The 14997-nt window shown below is 38.1% G+C and overlaps 1 protein-coding gene across 1 annotated transcript; it reads right to left on the minus strand.

The window, feature by feature from the left end:
* Window positions 1–14632, minus strand: tada2a (transcriptional adaptor 2A). Its single transcript, XM_040129917.1, has 15 exons — window positions 14486–14632; window positions 12420–12526; window positions 12269–12328; window positions 12078–12169; window positions 11072–11229; window positions 10452–10540; window positions 10107–10179; window positions 9909–9972; window positions 7821–7864; window positions 4297–4407; window positions 3612–3683; window positions 2700–2832; window positions 2263–2306; window positions 1809–1888; window positions 1–807 (listed from the first exon to the last, which is right to left on the minus strand). Exons 1-15 carry the CDS (start codon window positions 14508–14510, stop codon window positions 622–624), a joined length of 1338 nt encoding a protein of 445 aa, XP_039985851.1. The 5' UTR covers window positions 14511–14632; the 3' UTR covers window positions 1–621.
* Between the last annotated feature and the right edge of the window lie 365 nt (window positions 14633–14997).

The following is a 14997-nucleotide window of genomic DNA, read 5'->3' on the forward strand; positions in this document are numbered from 1 at the left end:
TTCCTTCAAAACTTTATTCTCCATATATTTAGTGTTGTATTTTTTCCTGTAGAGAATTTTCACATTTTAGCAAGTTCAGTTGAGCACTGACTAAAAGGTTCGCTTGACACACAATCAATTTACTGGCATCAATTAATCAGAAGATTTCCAGTCTTTCAAATTCTTATAATTAGTTCAAAATTACAGAGTTCTTTACACACAATTTCCTATGAATTTATAGTTACATATCAGTTCATTTCGATGAAATTTTGGGAAAATATGGGACCTATAAAACAAAGTTTTACCAAATATATCAGTCCAAGTGGAGCCCATTAGGTTTAAATTAAAATATCAACATACAGACTAAAAATGATTTTTTTAATAACATATTATGACAGGAGAAATAAATACATTCTCATTTTAATATGAGGCCCTGTTCTTCTGACAAATAATTATACAAAGAGATTTGTCTTTTTAATACATTTAAGACTCAGAAACACGGAACCTTGCAAATGTTACAATATTTCAAAAGAGCAGCAACAATCTTAAACTTACAAAACAAAGGCTTACGATGATACAAGATGGGAATAAAATGAATCACTAACCACGATCCAATCTCCTCTGTGGACAAATCAAATGCGCCTAGGCCTTAGTGATATAGCCCTCTTTGATTAGGAAATCATAGATTTTGCGTGTCTTGTTGACATCTATTTTGATCAGCGCTCGGGCCTGTGCCAGCCGCAGCCCACCCTGTCGTCTGCACTCATTAAGTAGGGCTTGCTTGTACTCCAGGTAGGCTCCCGGCACCAGCCGCACCACCTGGCATAACTGCAAGAACAAAACAAAAACAAAGTCTGTCGGTCAATCAAACACATTGGCCCAGAGTGAAATATCTCAACAATTGGATGAAATTTTGTGCAAACATTCATGATCCCCATCCTCTTGGCACCAACATGAGTTCAAAATTTTAATTTGTCCAATAAATTGGTTTATGACCAAATACCTGCAAAATTAATGACATTCCCATCAGCCTCAGCTGTATTTTGTGTTTAGCACTAATTAGCAAATGTTAGCATGCATACAGGCTAGCCTAAGATGGTGAACATTGTTAACATAATCCCTGCTAAACATCAGCATGTTACAATTGTCACTGTGAGCATGTTAGCATAGTAATGTTAGCATAGAGCTCAAAGCACCACTGTGCCAATGTATGGCCTCACAGAGCTGCTAGCATGGCTGCAGGCTCCTGTCTTGTTAGAACTGATATAGTGAGGATCTCTAAATATTTTTGTGGTGCTGCGGTAGAATGACGGGGAAGTCACACTTCTTTTCCCACCATATCCTTTATTGTGGCTCACACAAATCGCGTATGTATAATATATATCTATATAATCCTCCCCCTCTGCTTTTGAGAGGCAGGGTATTTTCCATGCTAAACACTGCTAGCAGAACATAATCGGCCTCTGTTAACATGTCTCCACCCATTATTCGCGTGATCCTCCCTTAAATGCATATGCAAAAGAGGAGAGAAACATGGTGTGTATGTTTCATAAATACCTTGCATATGTCTGAAGCAGAATGTGTCTGGCACAAAAGCACAAAGCCTCAGTACAGCTGGCCCAGAATACTTGGACAGAGATCAGAGAGGCAGTGAGATGCAGCCAGCAGGATGCTATGATGGCAGGCTTTTAACCCTGCCTTAAGGTGTGGCCATTTGGAATAGGTATTCAAACTTTTGTCTGTATGTCGGACAGTCTTGTTGTTTTGAATTATACTGAGGCTTCGTTTTCCTGTGTGACCCATTCTGTGCAGACAAGAGTGAGTTTTACCTCTTTCTCCCGCTCGTTGAGCTTCTCTGTCCCCGGCAGTCCGGTCAGATTGAGAGGAGGGGCGCTCCGCCTACCTGTTGCTGTGGAGCGGAAATTAAACAACAGTCACACAGACATGCAGCACCCGAGTGTTGGTCCTCACTTCAGATTACATAATCGCAGGCTGAGAACATGCAGTTAATTCCTTTGCTTGGAAGAGACAAGCAAAAAACATTTACAGTGAGCAAATTGTGTATATATAGCCACGTGGGAGTGTACGTCCCATTTGTGCTACGAGGTTAAGGAAGGCAGCTAATTTGAAAGGAAACACAACAAGATAAATATGCATGTAGGGGCTTGTTTTTTCGAGTGTATTTATGGAGGATCGTCTGCATTAATGTGACTGTGCCTGGGGCCACGCCAAGACAACAGAGAGGAGGGAGTACAAAGGGAAAGGTGGAAAGAAGCTCCATACCTGACACTGTGATCGTTGTGACAGCTGGAGTGATGCCAGCATCTCTGTAATCAGAAAGAAAAGTGTCAGCATCTCTACTGCCTTATTTATACATACATACATACGCGCATCCTACTTACACACAGCATCTCTGGGCTTTGCTCACTATTCTTACTCCAGGATCGTCATCCAAAAAAGATGACTCATTGCATTGAAGATTTTTTAAAGGTGGAATAATTAGAAGAACTTGGATAACACCCATGGATGGAAACCACAAGAGCAGTGACACGGTAAAAAGACTGAAGTGGAAGTGGGATGCACAGTGATACAAATGTCTGCTCTATTCATCTCAGCCCGGCCGCTTAGTGTGACGACCGGGGTCAGCGTCTCCGGGGAGCATGACTTCGCCAGCTCATCTACTGAACACTGGGTAACAGGCAGGAAGTTTGGAGTCTCACATTGCAGCCTGTTTGCTGAGCCACTGCTGGCAGGCTCTGCCATCCTGGATGTACTGCAGCACGTCACACAACATGGTCCTCTTCCTACGCTCGTCCTCACGCATTCGCTTCACCCGCTCATACACCTTGGCACCTGAAAGGGGTAAAACAGGGAGGTCATCAGAGATGAAGACGGATTCAAAAAATGCACGTTGTTTCGAACTAGTGATGAAATTTTTCCATTCATGATTTTTTTTTCATCTGCAAATATTTTATTGGATCAAAGATATTCAGTTTACTATCATCTATGACAAAGTAAAGCATAAAATCCTCACATTTGAGAAACAGGAACCAGCACATTTTTGTCAATTTTGCTTAAAGAAAATGACTAAAACAATTATTCAAACTATCAATCAAGGTGTTGGTTAATTTTCTGACAATCAACTAACTGAGTGAGGGAGTAATCGATGCAGCTCTATTTCAAATGTAGTAATAATGAAAGTGAAACGGATGAACGGCAGTTTTCACGTGCGATAACACTGTTTGTAATGAATCAGTAAGGCTTCATTTACTGGAATAGTTCATTATTTACAGAGAATATTCAAATCTTTTGTTAATTCTGCCAGCAATTCTCTGATATTACTCCAAGAGTAGCTGATACAGCAACTCAAAAAAAATATTCAGTTCTGCTTTCCTTTGTGTGCCACGCATCAACAAACTAGCTAAACATTATAATTCCAAAAAACGATCTGTTGACCTGATACACTGTGATGCTGCTGCAAATAAAAATTAATATAATTTAAAGCCAAACTCAAAATAAAGAGCTAAGCATGGCTCAAGTTTGAATATAAATACATTTCCCTGCATACACATGCAACTTTAAAATGAAGTTTTGTTGGAACAGAGGGGTGAAAAAGGTCAAACTAGACTCACTGCAGAAGGACTTGATCCCTGCTTTCCTGTACTCCTGCAGCCGGCGGATCTCTCTCCTCAGCTCAAACTCCACTGGAAGCAAAAGGAGATGAAGACAGTTAAAGGCAGTTAATCTGTGCGCACGGTTACAAGAAGAGAGAGAGAGCTACATCAGCTCTCTCTCTCTCACACAACTGAAACCCGGTCTCAGAATCCACAAACAATGAATAACACATTTTGTATCACTCAAACAGTTTCATAAGGAGCTCGTACAAATACACCATCTATTCATACATACACAGTTCGCATGTTGACAAATATTGAAATGTTTAAAGGAATAATTCCACATTTCTGAAAATATGCTTTGTTTTCTTGAGAAGACTGATTTCACTCTCTCTCTATCCATTTAATATCAACCTACAGCCAGCTGACAGTTATCTTAGCTCAGCATTAAGACTGGCATGAAACCTTATGTCAGTTTTTCCTTTAATTTGTCAAACATGCTGTGGATCTCCAACAAAAAAGAGAGAGAGGTAGTCTAACATTACCTTCCCACAAAAATTGAAAACATCCTTTGACGCCACGATAAATGTCGAGGCAGTCTGGCAAGAATTGGTTCAATTAATTCTCTGTGTTTGTGTCTGTTGCGCGCATTTTCAGAGCCTGTCCATGTAAACCTGCCATTTGTACTCAGCCAAATACTAACGTGCGTGACTTTCGATGAATTTGTCATGTTCAATTGGTCCAACCACTCTGGCAAATCGCCTCATGACGTCGTACAGCTCCTGCACCTCCTTGGGGTAACATCGCTCCAGCACTGAGAGAGAGAGAGGGAGAGGGAGAGGGGGAGAGGGGGAGAGAGAGAGAGAGAGAGAGAGAGAGGATGAGTTGGCAGCAGATACAAACAAATGTAAAACAGAAATATGAAAGAAAAATCGACCTCCCTAAATACTTTTACACATGAGCAGTTTATGACTTTTAGATTATGCAGCCATTTGCTTGATTTTTGTTTACCTGTTTTCATCATCAGAGAACAGCCATTAACATGTATCTCAGAATAAACACTGGGTTTATAGGCGTGTAAATATTACTGGTATCTATTTTCACAGCCATTCTGTAGCTGCACTGCATTTATGATCTCTTGAGGCTGCTGTCTGTGGAGTATTTGTATCTTGTTGGTTGTTTTGAATTTAAAATACAAGAGTATGAAAATTGGATTTGTATTTTTTTCATATATATTTCCCCCATAGTTCTACCCAGTACATTGTGTATGGACCTATGAGGGAATGGTACAAAGTAATAAAGCTTGATTTAGAAAATCCTTAATTATATACAGTATTGCAACTAAATTTGAAATTTTGCTTTTATGTGTCATACATATGTGGATTCCAACATAATGTATTATCTATTATCACTCTGAAAAATTTAATTTCAAACGATATTTCAAGGGATTTAGATTCCGTTTCCACTGCATTCAAAAGTTGTTTCAAATTACTGACACACATCATTTCTATCACAACAAAATAAATAAGGGTCACTTGCAATTACAATAAATATTCATGAAACTCATCTGTAGGTGGAAATAATCAGCCGGTCATTACTGCAGAGGCACCTTACCTGTGCCTAACTGTATATAAAGGATGACGCTTTATTTTTAACCGCTTTTGCAAAGAAATCGGTCCAGAAAATCCCATAGAACCTGTTACACATTCAAAAAACAATCATCAAATGCCATTAAAATGAAGGATATCATTTCTAAGAAAAAATCTTTTCAATGAAGTTTAGTCCAGTTTCCACAAAATGGCCTTGTGTTTTCTGAGGTGTGCTTGTTATCAGCTGCTCAAACAACAATGGTGAAACTTTGGTAAAAACAGAAAGCTTCTGCTCTATGGGAATTATTCCACTTTTATTCGTTGCTGTTACAACCACACGTCACGTTTTTGTTTTGAGCAACAGGCCGACAAAAGGACCCACCAGGTGGGATGGTTACTGGCTAGCTTGAGTCTTCCTCATGTTTCACACGTGTTTCAGATTTTTATTAAATCATGTATTTTCTTCTGACTATAATGCAAGAAATCAAGGATTACAAGTTTGATCATAAGATAGCAAGTAATGCTAGGGAATTACAAAGCAGTTTCACATCCAGACAGTGGAGGTTGTGCAGAAGCGGTATATTAACTGTATAATAATGTTTTCCGTCATCTGTTGGAGGGCAAGCCAGTCGTCTGTGAACAATCCAAGATTCTTTGCTTCTACACTTTTATTGTAAATTAACATTTGGTGTTCATACATATTATATTTGTTTCTATTACACATTTTTAATTATAATCTTAAATAGCCTAATCTTTATGAATTATATTCTCACGTAACTTTATTTTGCTGTACTGACACCTGCACCAAAGCAAATTCTTTGGAAGGTAGCTGCAAAGATTAGTCGATGAAACGATTAGTTGATTGACAGACAAGTATTTTGATTATCGATTAATCGTTTTAGTCATTTTTTAAGCAAAAATTCCAAACATTTGTTGGTTAAAGCTTGTCAGATGCCAGGATTTGATGCTTTTCTTTGTTAAATCGGCTTGTAAACTGAATAACTTTGGTCAAATAAAACGTGATTTGAATACATCATCTTGGGCTTTGGGAAATTATGACCTGACGTTCTCACAGATTATTTGTTGTGTTTTATATTTGTTTGACTGTATTGTTAGGTTAGGTTTGCTAAGATAATTTGTTGTGTCACACTTCCTCCAATTCCTTGTCACTTGTATTTTCACTGTAACTTTTTTATGTAGAAAATGTTTTTTGTCATTTTTCATTTTTAGTTGTGTTGGAACTATGAGTGCGAATTGGATGATGTGTATTGCCCACCACTTAACTCGCTCTGCAAGCATACACACTCTTAAGAGTTTGGTTTGTCAAAGCATCGCCCGCATTGCTGAGTAATACTTTTGCGCGTGTGTGTGTGTGTGTGTGTGTGTGTGTGTGTGTGTGTGTGTGTGTGTGTGTGAGAGAGAGTCAGGTTCCTTCATCAGGCCCCTGTGAGCATTAATAAGCAGCTGTCATCTCAGGCCAAACACATGAAGTCGTGCCCTTAAAGCAGTGGTCCCACAAAGCAGTGTTGTCCACATCTCTAAGAAGACACCAACACTGTTGTGTTATTTAATACCAGCACACGAACAATGATTCCAAACAGAAGGCAACAGCATGAAATAACAGACTTGAATCATTTAATGTAACAAGCCCTTACAGGACTTCAGATAGACTGCTGCCCTATAACAACAATGGTGGTCAATCTGCCTCCAGCAGTTACTGAGACATGACACTGTCAGCCTCCCGGGCTTGGATACGGCTTCCATTATTGCATGTGACACACACATGAACACAAGCACACACGCACACACACGCGCGCACACACACACGCGCGCACGCACACACGCACGCACACACACGCACACACACACACACACACACACACACACACACACACACACACACACACACACAGACACAGTAGAGGCACACAATCTTTGACAGTCTCCATGACAACCAGTCTGCAGCTCTAGGGCTACTCTGAGTTCCCCTTTGTCTTGAAAGACTGGAGAGATAAGGGAGAGGAGGAAAAAAAAAAAAAAGGGAGGACGGCTAACTGGAAGCTGGAGGATGCATAAATAAAACATCACGGGAGAACTCTTCAACTCCCAAACCACAGACAGTTTCAAAGTGCAACACGTGGAGATATAACGATGGGCTGGGTGGTCAAGCATACTTTAAATAAAAAGAGGGTTTAATTGGACAAATCCATTCATAGCAACCCCCTCTGTCTGACCTCTAAGGCAAAAACCCGGGAGATGCAAAGAATTACATTACTGAGCTCGCTGAAAGCCAACCTGTGACAGGTGGATCAATAAAAGAAGCCCCCCACCCCCACATCTTAGTCATTATGGCAGGAGCAGTCATCGCATGGGGATCTGTTCACAGTGAAGCAATTATGCTGTGGCACACTCTGACACACAGCCCCCATAGACTATTTGCAGAACTGATCGAAAATACGAGCTCAGTCAGTTGCCACGAGGGGCCACAGAGGTTAACGGTGGTTATTACACTGGAGTAGTTTGCGTGCATCCATAGAAACCCTCTGCAACGATTTGGCTGGTAGGTATCAGATGCCTCTCTGAGTTGCTATAATTACTGTCAAAGCCGAGCCCGTGTGAGTTTAAGAGGAGAACTTACTCTGGAATTTCCGAAGGTTGATCAGCCCATGGTCTCGGATAATCCTGAAAGAAATGCAGATTTTGATTTATTACTATGCCAATTAATATTCTGATTACTTTGACTCTGCAAAATTAAACCTGGCATTTATCCCTATGCAATTATCTTGGCTGTTACAGTCTATAAAAGTCATTGCGGCATTTAAACACCCACTACACACACTCAGTTGGCACTTTATTAGGTACACCTAGCTAAAACTAATGCAGTCTAACACCACAGTATACAGCAGCTAGGTGAAAGTGGCTCAACAACTGGGTTTGAAACTAAAGTCAAATTGTTTGAAAAAGTCTGTAGTGTCCCCCTGAAAAGTTAACTCTGTGGTTTCAGGGGTCAAAACTCAGGATCTCAGACCATGTCACAATCCTGGAAGCCTCTCTGACAAGCAGGAAGTCAACAGAGATTAAAAAAAAAAAAAAAAAGGGAGCATGGAGAGAGAAGGGAACTAGAAAACACACATGCCTGCCCAGACAGACATGCCATTCCACCATGCTCTGGGTGCAGGAACTCATTAAAGTTGATTTAGTGATGGATCTCTTACAGCAAGGATTGACTGTGTGTATGTCCAAGAATGACAGCTAACAAGCTGAAAGGGGAGAAGATCTCTCGAGTGCTGACTGACTAACGCCTTCAAAAAGAGAGAAGGGTAGCAAATGCAAGTTCTTTATTTTATTAAACTATTAGCAGGGGCAGGCAAACGAAGCTGAAACTAACCATTATTTGAATTATCCAGTAATTTGACAATTATTTTCTTCATTAACTGTTCAGTCTATAAATGTCAGAAAATGTCAGAAAATGCAAAATCAAAATGGTTAATTAACACTTATTAAGTAAACTCAGTTTCCAGTTTTTATTCCATTATGATTATCATCATCATCATCATTATTATTATATTATTATTATTATTAGTAGGTACACCTAGCTAAAACTAATACAGTCAAATTCGACAGTCCTGCAATAAATACTACCTTCACGAAGGTTATAATGATCACTTTTTGTTTTAAAGAGGTGTTTTTCAACTGTATGGTCCTTTGGAGGCTGCAGTCCTGTTGAATGGTGTTGCATTTTACTGTGTTTCTATCATTTAGTTTAACCATATTGATATAAATGTGCAATGGACAAAATAAGAGAAACACCAGTGACACAATACAATTCTACACAGCACAACACACTACAACCTCAAAAATGACTTTCCAGTTGAATCATCTCCTCTCTACAACAAAAAACTTTGTTTGCAAAATGATAAACAATTATTAGAATAGTTGCCATTTATTTTTATTTTTGATCAACTACTTGTTTCAGCTTCTAAGACAAACGTACATGAGAACAAGATGGCGGCCTATAAAGTCACTAATGATGATTTCAAAACTTGAAAATGTGTTTTTAATTTAAAGCATTACAGTCAGCCATTGTTATTTTGTAAAGTAACAATGAATGAAATGTGAAACATACATATCCTCTGGAGTTTTTAATAATTTTCACAAGGTCTCCTGCAGCCTTGCCAGCCTAAAACTGGGCAAAATGTCAAACAGTTTGGCATGCACAGCGTTCACCAGGGGACAGATACAGTTTCCCGATTTCTAAAAATATTCAAGGTTTGAATAGAGGTTCAAGCAGCTTGTAAGTTGCACCTGAATGATTCCCTGTAGCTCCTAATGAGAGCCTGACAAAAGGCGTAAATATGCAATTAAAGTCACGCTGCTGACTCTGTGACAATCCAAGTCTCCCAGGACTTGTGTTTTTAAAACGCTTTTAACAAAAAATTAATTAAAGTTTAGATTAGAGGTTATTAATATATTAGTATTATTTAGACTTCACTAATATTAAGAAGGTACAGTCAGGAGTTTAACGTTTTTTGCCTTGGAAATGTCAATTCAGTATAAAATGCATTTATTCAGCCTCAAAGCTTAAAGTAGTGTCTATGGGAAATGAAGCTCCAAAACATCAATATAGAGGCTTATATGCCATCTACTGATACACTAGGCTCATTACATGATGCGGAATAAATAGATACTGTATATTCTTCATTTAGTGTATTAAAAAAGGACCTACTTTTTCCTCCGCTGTCTCTCCTTTAATCTTGAATGATATATATCAACAACTGCAAGCTTGAGCGCTGAAACAGAACAACATGCACGCCACAATTAAGGGTTGTATTGTAAAGTAAATGTTGTCGTTCACACCATTATCTTCCATTTGCCAATGAAAAATAATTTAGAAAAAAAAAAAGTCTTTTATGATTCTACCCACCACGAAGGATGTCTGAGTCATCATCCACAAAGTCGATGTCTTTTAAATCCCATTCAGCATAGTTGTCGAACTCCTGGCAGGACAGTGAAAAAATGATTTTCATAATATGCCAGTTTGATCCAAGTTCACGTGTAGCCGATCAACTTATATTATATTATATTTGAAAATAAATTTATGAGTAAAAGCAAACAATGGGACGAATGACCCACTGTGAGATAACAAGCAGGGCATGAATCACTCTCTCAATAACCTTTCATAATGAGCCATCTAGTGGCCGTTTCATTAATTTATTATTTCATGTTGACAGGCCATGTTAGCACACATGATAAAGTAAAGTCCCCTCACCTCCATGAAGTCCGCTCTGGCTGGCATGTATCCGGCCATGTCTCGAGACAGCACAGAGTCAAATGTGGGCCGAGGGGGATCATCAGTGGCTGTAATATCAGAGAAATGTAAACTAAAATATGAGCATACAACACATTTTCTTTGCATGGCGCATGAAAACAAGGCATACGCTACCTGCAAACTTCTTACAAGATTTGGTTTTCTAATGTTTAAAATCATAAATTGAACAAGTTTCTGTGTCTGCCTTAAGTTTCCCAACTGCTGTGTAGACATGACAGAGAAATGTTTGTCAAGCACTCGAGCACAACAGCAGAAGGAGGCCTGAGGCCGGCTAGGAACTGAGACAAGCTCCTGACTCATCAACGGCTTCTGTCCAACTGTCGGGAGAGTGTCTCTCAGGCTTAAAGTGACATTACACTTCAGCTGATTTTATGCAAATCACTCAACTGGCTGGAGTACTGTTTAACATTAGTAGCAGACTGGGTTCACGGCTGGAGGCAGCAACGCATACCTAAACTGACTAATATTAAATACTGTCTGTTCCTGAACTTCTACGGAGATGTGAGCACAGAGTAAGGATTTTTTTGAAAATGAAGGAGGTAGATATCGGGGGTACTGACGTTTGAAAGGAATAGCGCCCTCTGCAAAGTGAGAGTCTTTTGTTTTCCGCAGGCTGAGCAAAGTGGAGGAGAAGAGCGGGTTGTTGATGAAATTCTTCATGTAGTGGCTCTCGCATTCCTCTTTGGTCTTAGTGCGCATCTGATATGCCACGTCTTGCCTGAAGAAGAGAAATGGTACAAATAGATATGTTAGTACACTACACTAGTTGAGAGAGAAGTTTGCTGAGGTTTATGAATAAACCAGGTTGGAAATATTGTAAACACATCAAATAGTACTGTACACTGCGTTTATCTCAACCCATTTTCCATCTAAATAACTATGAAAATAACAACTAATAATAACTAGAAAGTTACCAATATTAATATTTGAGAGTTTAAAATATAAACATGATAATGATATATATTAACTAATACTCATTTTCCTTCCATAAACCATAAGATTAATAAAAGGTATAAACTTCCCATAAATTGGTTGTTATTTAAACTATGTGACCAAGAAATTTACTGAGCAGGACATTTTACAGTTCGAAAACGAACTTGTCAGCACTCTCTGATGGAAAAACTGCAGAACCTTGACACTGTTTCAAAACATATCTTTTTTATTTCTGCACTTCTATTTCTTGTCATTTATCAGCTCATATATACAGTACTTTGCAAAAGTTTTAGGCACTTTAGATGATTAGATTCTTATCCATCGTGGTCATCGGTCCAGTAGATGTGTAACATCTACGCCTTTCACTCAAGGTTTCCAAATACGAAATTCAGCTCACAGTTTCAACCCCAAGGCTATGAAACTCTGAGTAAGAACGAAAACATGGTGTGTCAGAGACACACTTTGAAATCTGAAAAATGACAACAGGAAATCTGGCAAGACGTCTTTGATAAGATGGAAAAAAAAAAAAAAAAGACCTACAGTTTAGGACGGCCATCATTTTTTCAGTTCAGGAACACATAAGAACTGTGGAGTAACGGTGGAGTAGTAAAAACAAACGGATGAACCACTAACCAGTTTCCAAAACCACAGTCCATGACTGCCTCCAACAGGGCCATCTCTTCCTGTGCCGTCCACCCAGGCTCCAGTACAGGGAAGTCTGATGTCTATATGAGGAGGTGAAAAGTGAGGATACACATTGAAAAGGGGGGGGGGGTCTGCGTGAAATAGATTAATGATGTGCACATAGTTTTTATTTTACTCACCATGATTTCATATTTGTGATCACTCTGATGCTTTTTGTATTCAAATCCCCTGGTGAAACACTGAAATAAAAACATTTGTTTCATTTCATTCACACTGAATGGTCTGAGAATAAACAAGAGCTCTACATTGGTTTGTTCGTCACCCACTAACCTGGAGGCAGAGTAAAAAAGGTGAGGGTCCACATTCTGCACACTTGATGTAAGGCTCAGTAAGATAAGATGAACAACCTCTGCACGGTGGTTTATCAAAGGGATCATCTGAAAACAGACATGTTGGTAAACTCACAGTTAACGTTTACTCAATAATTGAGAAGTTACCACTTGTAGAAAGAAACTAAGTAACTAAGTACTTTATACTTCTAATCCACTACATTTCAGAGAGATATATTGTACTTTTTACTCCACTACATTTATTTTAAAGCTTTAGTTAGTACTAACTTTACAGATTCAATTATTCATACAAAATATAATGAGCAAATAAATCATGATGTAGTTTTACAGATTAAATTTACTGCATTGCAAATACATTGAAAATGGTTTTTCAGTAATGTAGGAGACATCTTGTATACAGTAGTTAAACTTTTGAAATGAAAAATATTTGCATCTTCGTAGATTCTGGGAGGAGGTGTAGATGTCATTTTAAGAATTTCTAAACAGGTAATTGAACTTTTTATGGAAAAACCATATCAGACAAGTTATTATTGAAAGCAGAGTATTTTTTTTTCTATATCTTACATACAAAGCAAAGCTGCAAAGACTAGTCAGTCAACAGAAAATTAATCAGCAACAATTTTGACAATCGATTATTCATTTTAGCCATTTTTCAAGCAGAGAATCCAAACATTTGTTTCTTAAAGCTTCTTAAATGTGATGATTTGCTACATTTCTTTGTCACATCTGATTGTAAAATGAATATTTTTGGGGTTTTGGACAGACAGTCAATTAAAATTAGCAATTCTAACAATTCTAACAAATTGCCACGTTTCTCCATTTTCTGACATTTTATAGCTAAAACAATTCATCGATCATGCTCTAAATCGATAATGAAAGTAATCGTTAGTTGTAGCCCTACTTTGGACTTGCCTGGAGGGGGTCTTCAAGACACCCGGCAGAATATAACACTAGCTACACCTTCATCAGCTGCAACATAAAAATTATGTTTACATATTAAGGTATTAGTAATTATAATCCATTAATAGAATATTATTCAGCAAATTTTGTACTTTAGGTGTATTGATAATATTACTTTTTTTAAAAAATCTTTATTTAAGTGAAATTTCAATGCAGGACTTGTAACAGAGTATTTCTACCCTGTGGTATTGGTCCTTTAAAAGGGATCATCAAGTTAAAATGTTTTTAAACTTCAGACATTTTCAAAACCACATAAAATGTAATTTAATACTCATTAATTAATGATTTAACACCACCTGGGCCTGGATACGCAGCGAAAAATGGATGGATGAATGGATGGGCAGGTTAACCAACTAACAGTAGCTAATTAAATTAAGATCCACATAATTTTACATAAGATCAGTCTCAAAAACAGTAATGTGGAGTTTACATCCAGTTTTAACTAAAATTTGATTACTTAATATTTTATAACACACCTTACTGCCTGTAGACTGCTGTGCAAAAGATAGTAGTAGATGATAAAATATCTTTACATAAAATTTAAGACTTTAATACCTTTGAAGGCCTTTTTAAAGACTTTTCATGACCTGTACATATCCTGTTTTGAATTAAGAACTGAGTATTTCTTCCAACACTGGGTGTTACAGAGCAAATAGGATGATATCCTCAAAACATCGGTTCTTTAGGAAAACACATGAATCCATTAACAAGATAACAAAACAACCTAAGGTTGCAGCGAGTTTTAATCCAAATGTGGATATTAAACGAACGGTAGTCTCAAAGCTAGCTGAAGTAATGTAGCTTTAGTTTACATGAGGTTTAGCGGTTGTATGAGACATTGCCTGAACGTGAAAGTTATTCAGAATAAATCACGGGATTTCAGAAACCTCATATCTTTAACTGCAGATAAATAGTTTGCTTCGATAGCACACGACGGGTGTTAAGTGCCGCTGCATGCTAACGTTGATGTTAGCAAAGCTAGGTGGAGCTAATGTGCCTAACCACAGATAGGCTAAGAAAAGATGGGGGTGTTTACTTTAAAGCTACAATGTCTGCATTTATCTGAGTGATACTGTTAATACTCACTGCCAAAAGATGCGAGCCGGTCCATATGATGATTTTTCAACAAAGCTAAAACTAGACTGGATGTTTGGATCAATCTATTTTTCGAAGCTTGCAAGTAAACCTGATTGCGAAGGCAAAGCTAGTCGAGCCCAAATCGATCGATAGGTACCTCTCCAAATTTTCAGTATTATTTTCCACCTATTTTCACCATATTTAGGTTTTATTTTATAATTTACTGGCAAGGCCCAGTAGCAGGTTCAAGGTTTGTGCTGGTCATGTAAGACAGTCACTGAATAATAAGAAATCATAAAGCTTTTGATTAGTGTTTAACAAACTGCGTATTTACTCAGTGCTGGAAAGTAACTACTTGCGTTTGTACTTAAGTACAGTTTTGAGTTATTTCTACTGTGCTTGAGTGGTTCCATTTTCTGTGACTTTGTGTTTCTACTCCACTGCATTCAGAATTAAATAACATACTTTTTCCACTCCAATACATGCATTTGATAACTTTAGTTAAATTGCAGATTCAGATT

This window comes from Xiphias gladius, chromosome 7 (genome assembly GCF_016859285.1).
Source record: "Xiphias gladius isolate SHS-SW01 ecotype Sanya breed wild chromosome 7, ASM1685928v1, whole genome shotgun sequence".
In the NCBI taxonomy this organism is placed as follows: Eukaryota; Metazoa; Chordata; class Actinopteri; order Istiophoriformes; family Xiphiidae; genus Xiphias; species Xiphias gladius.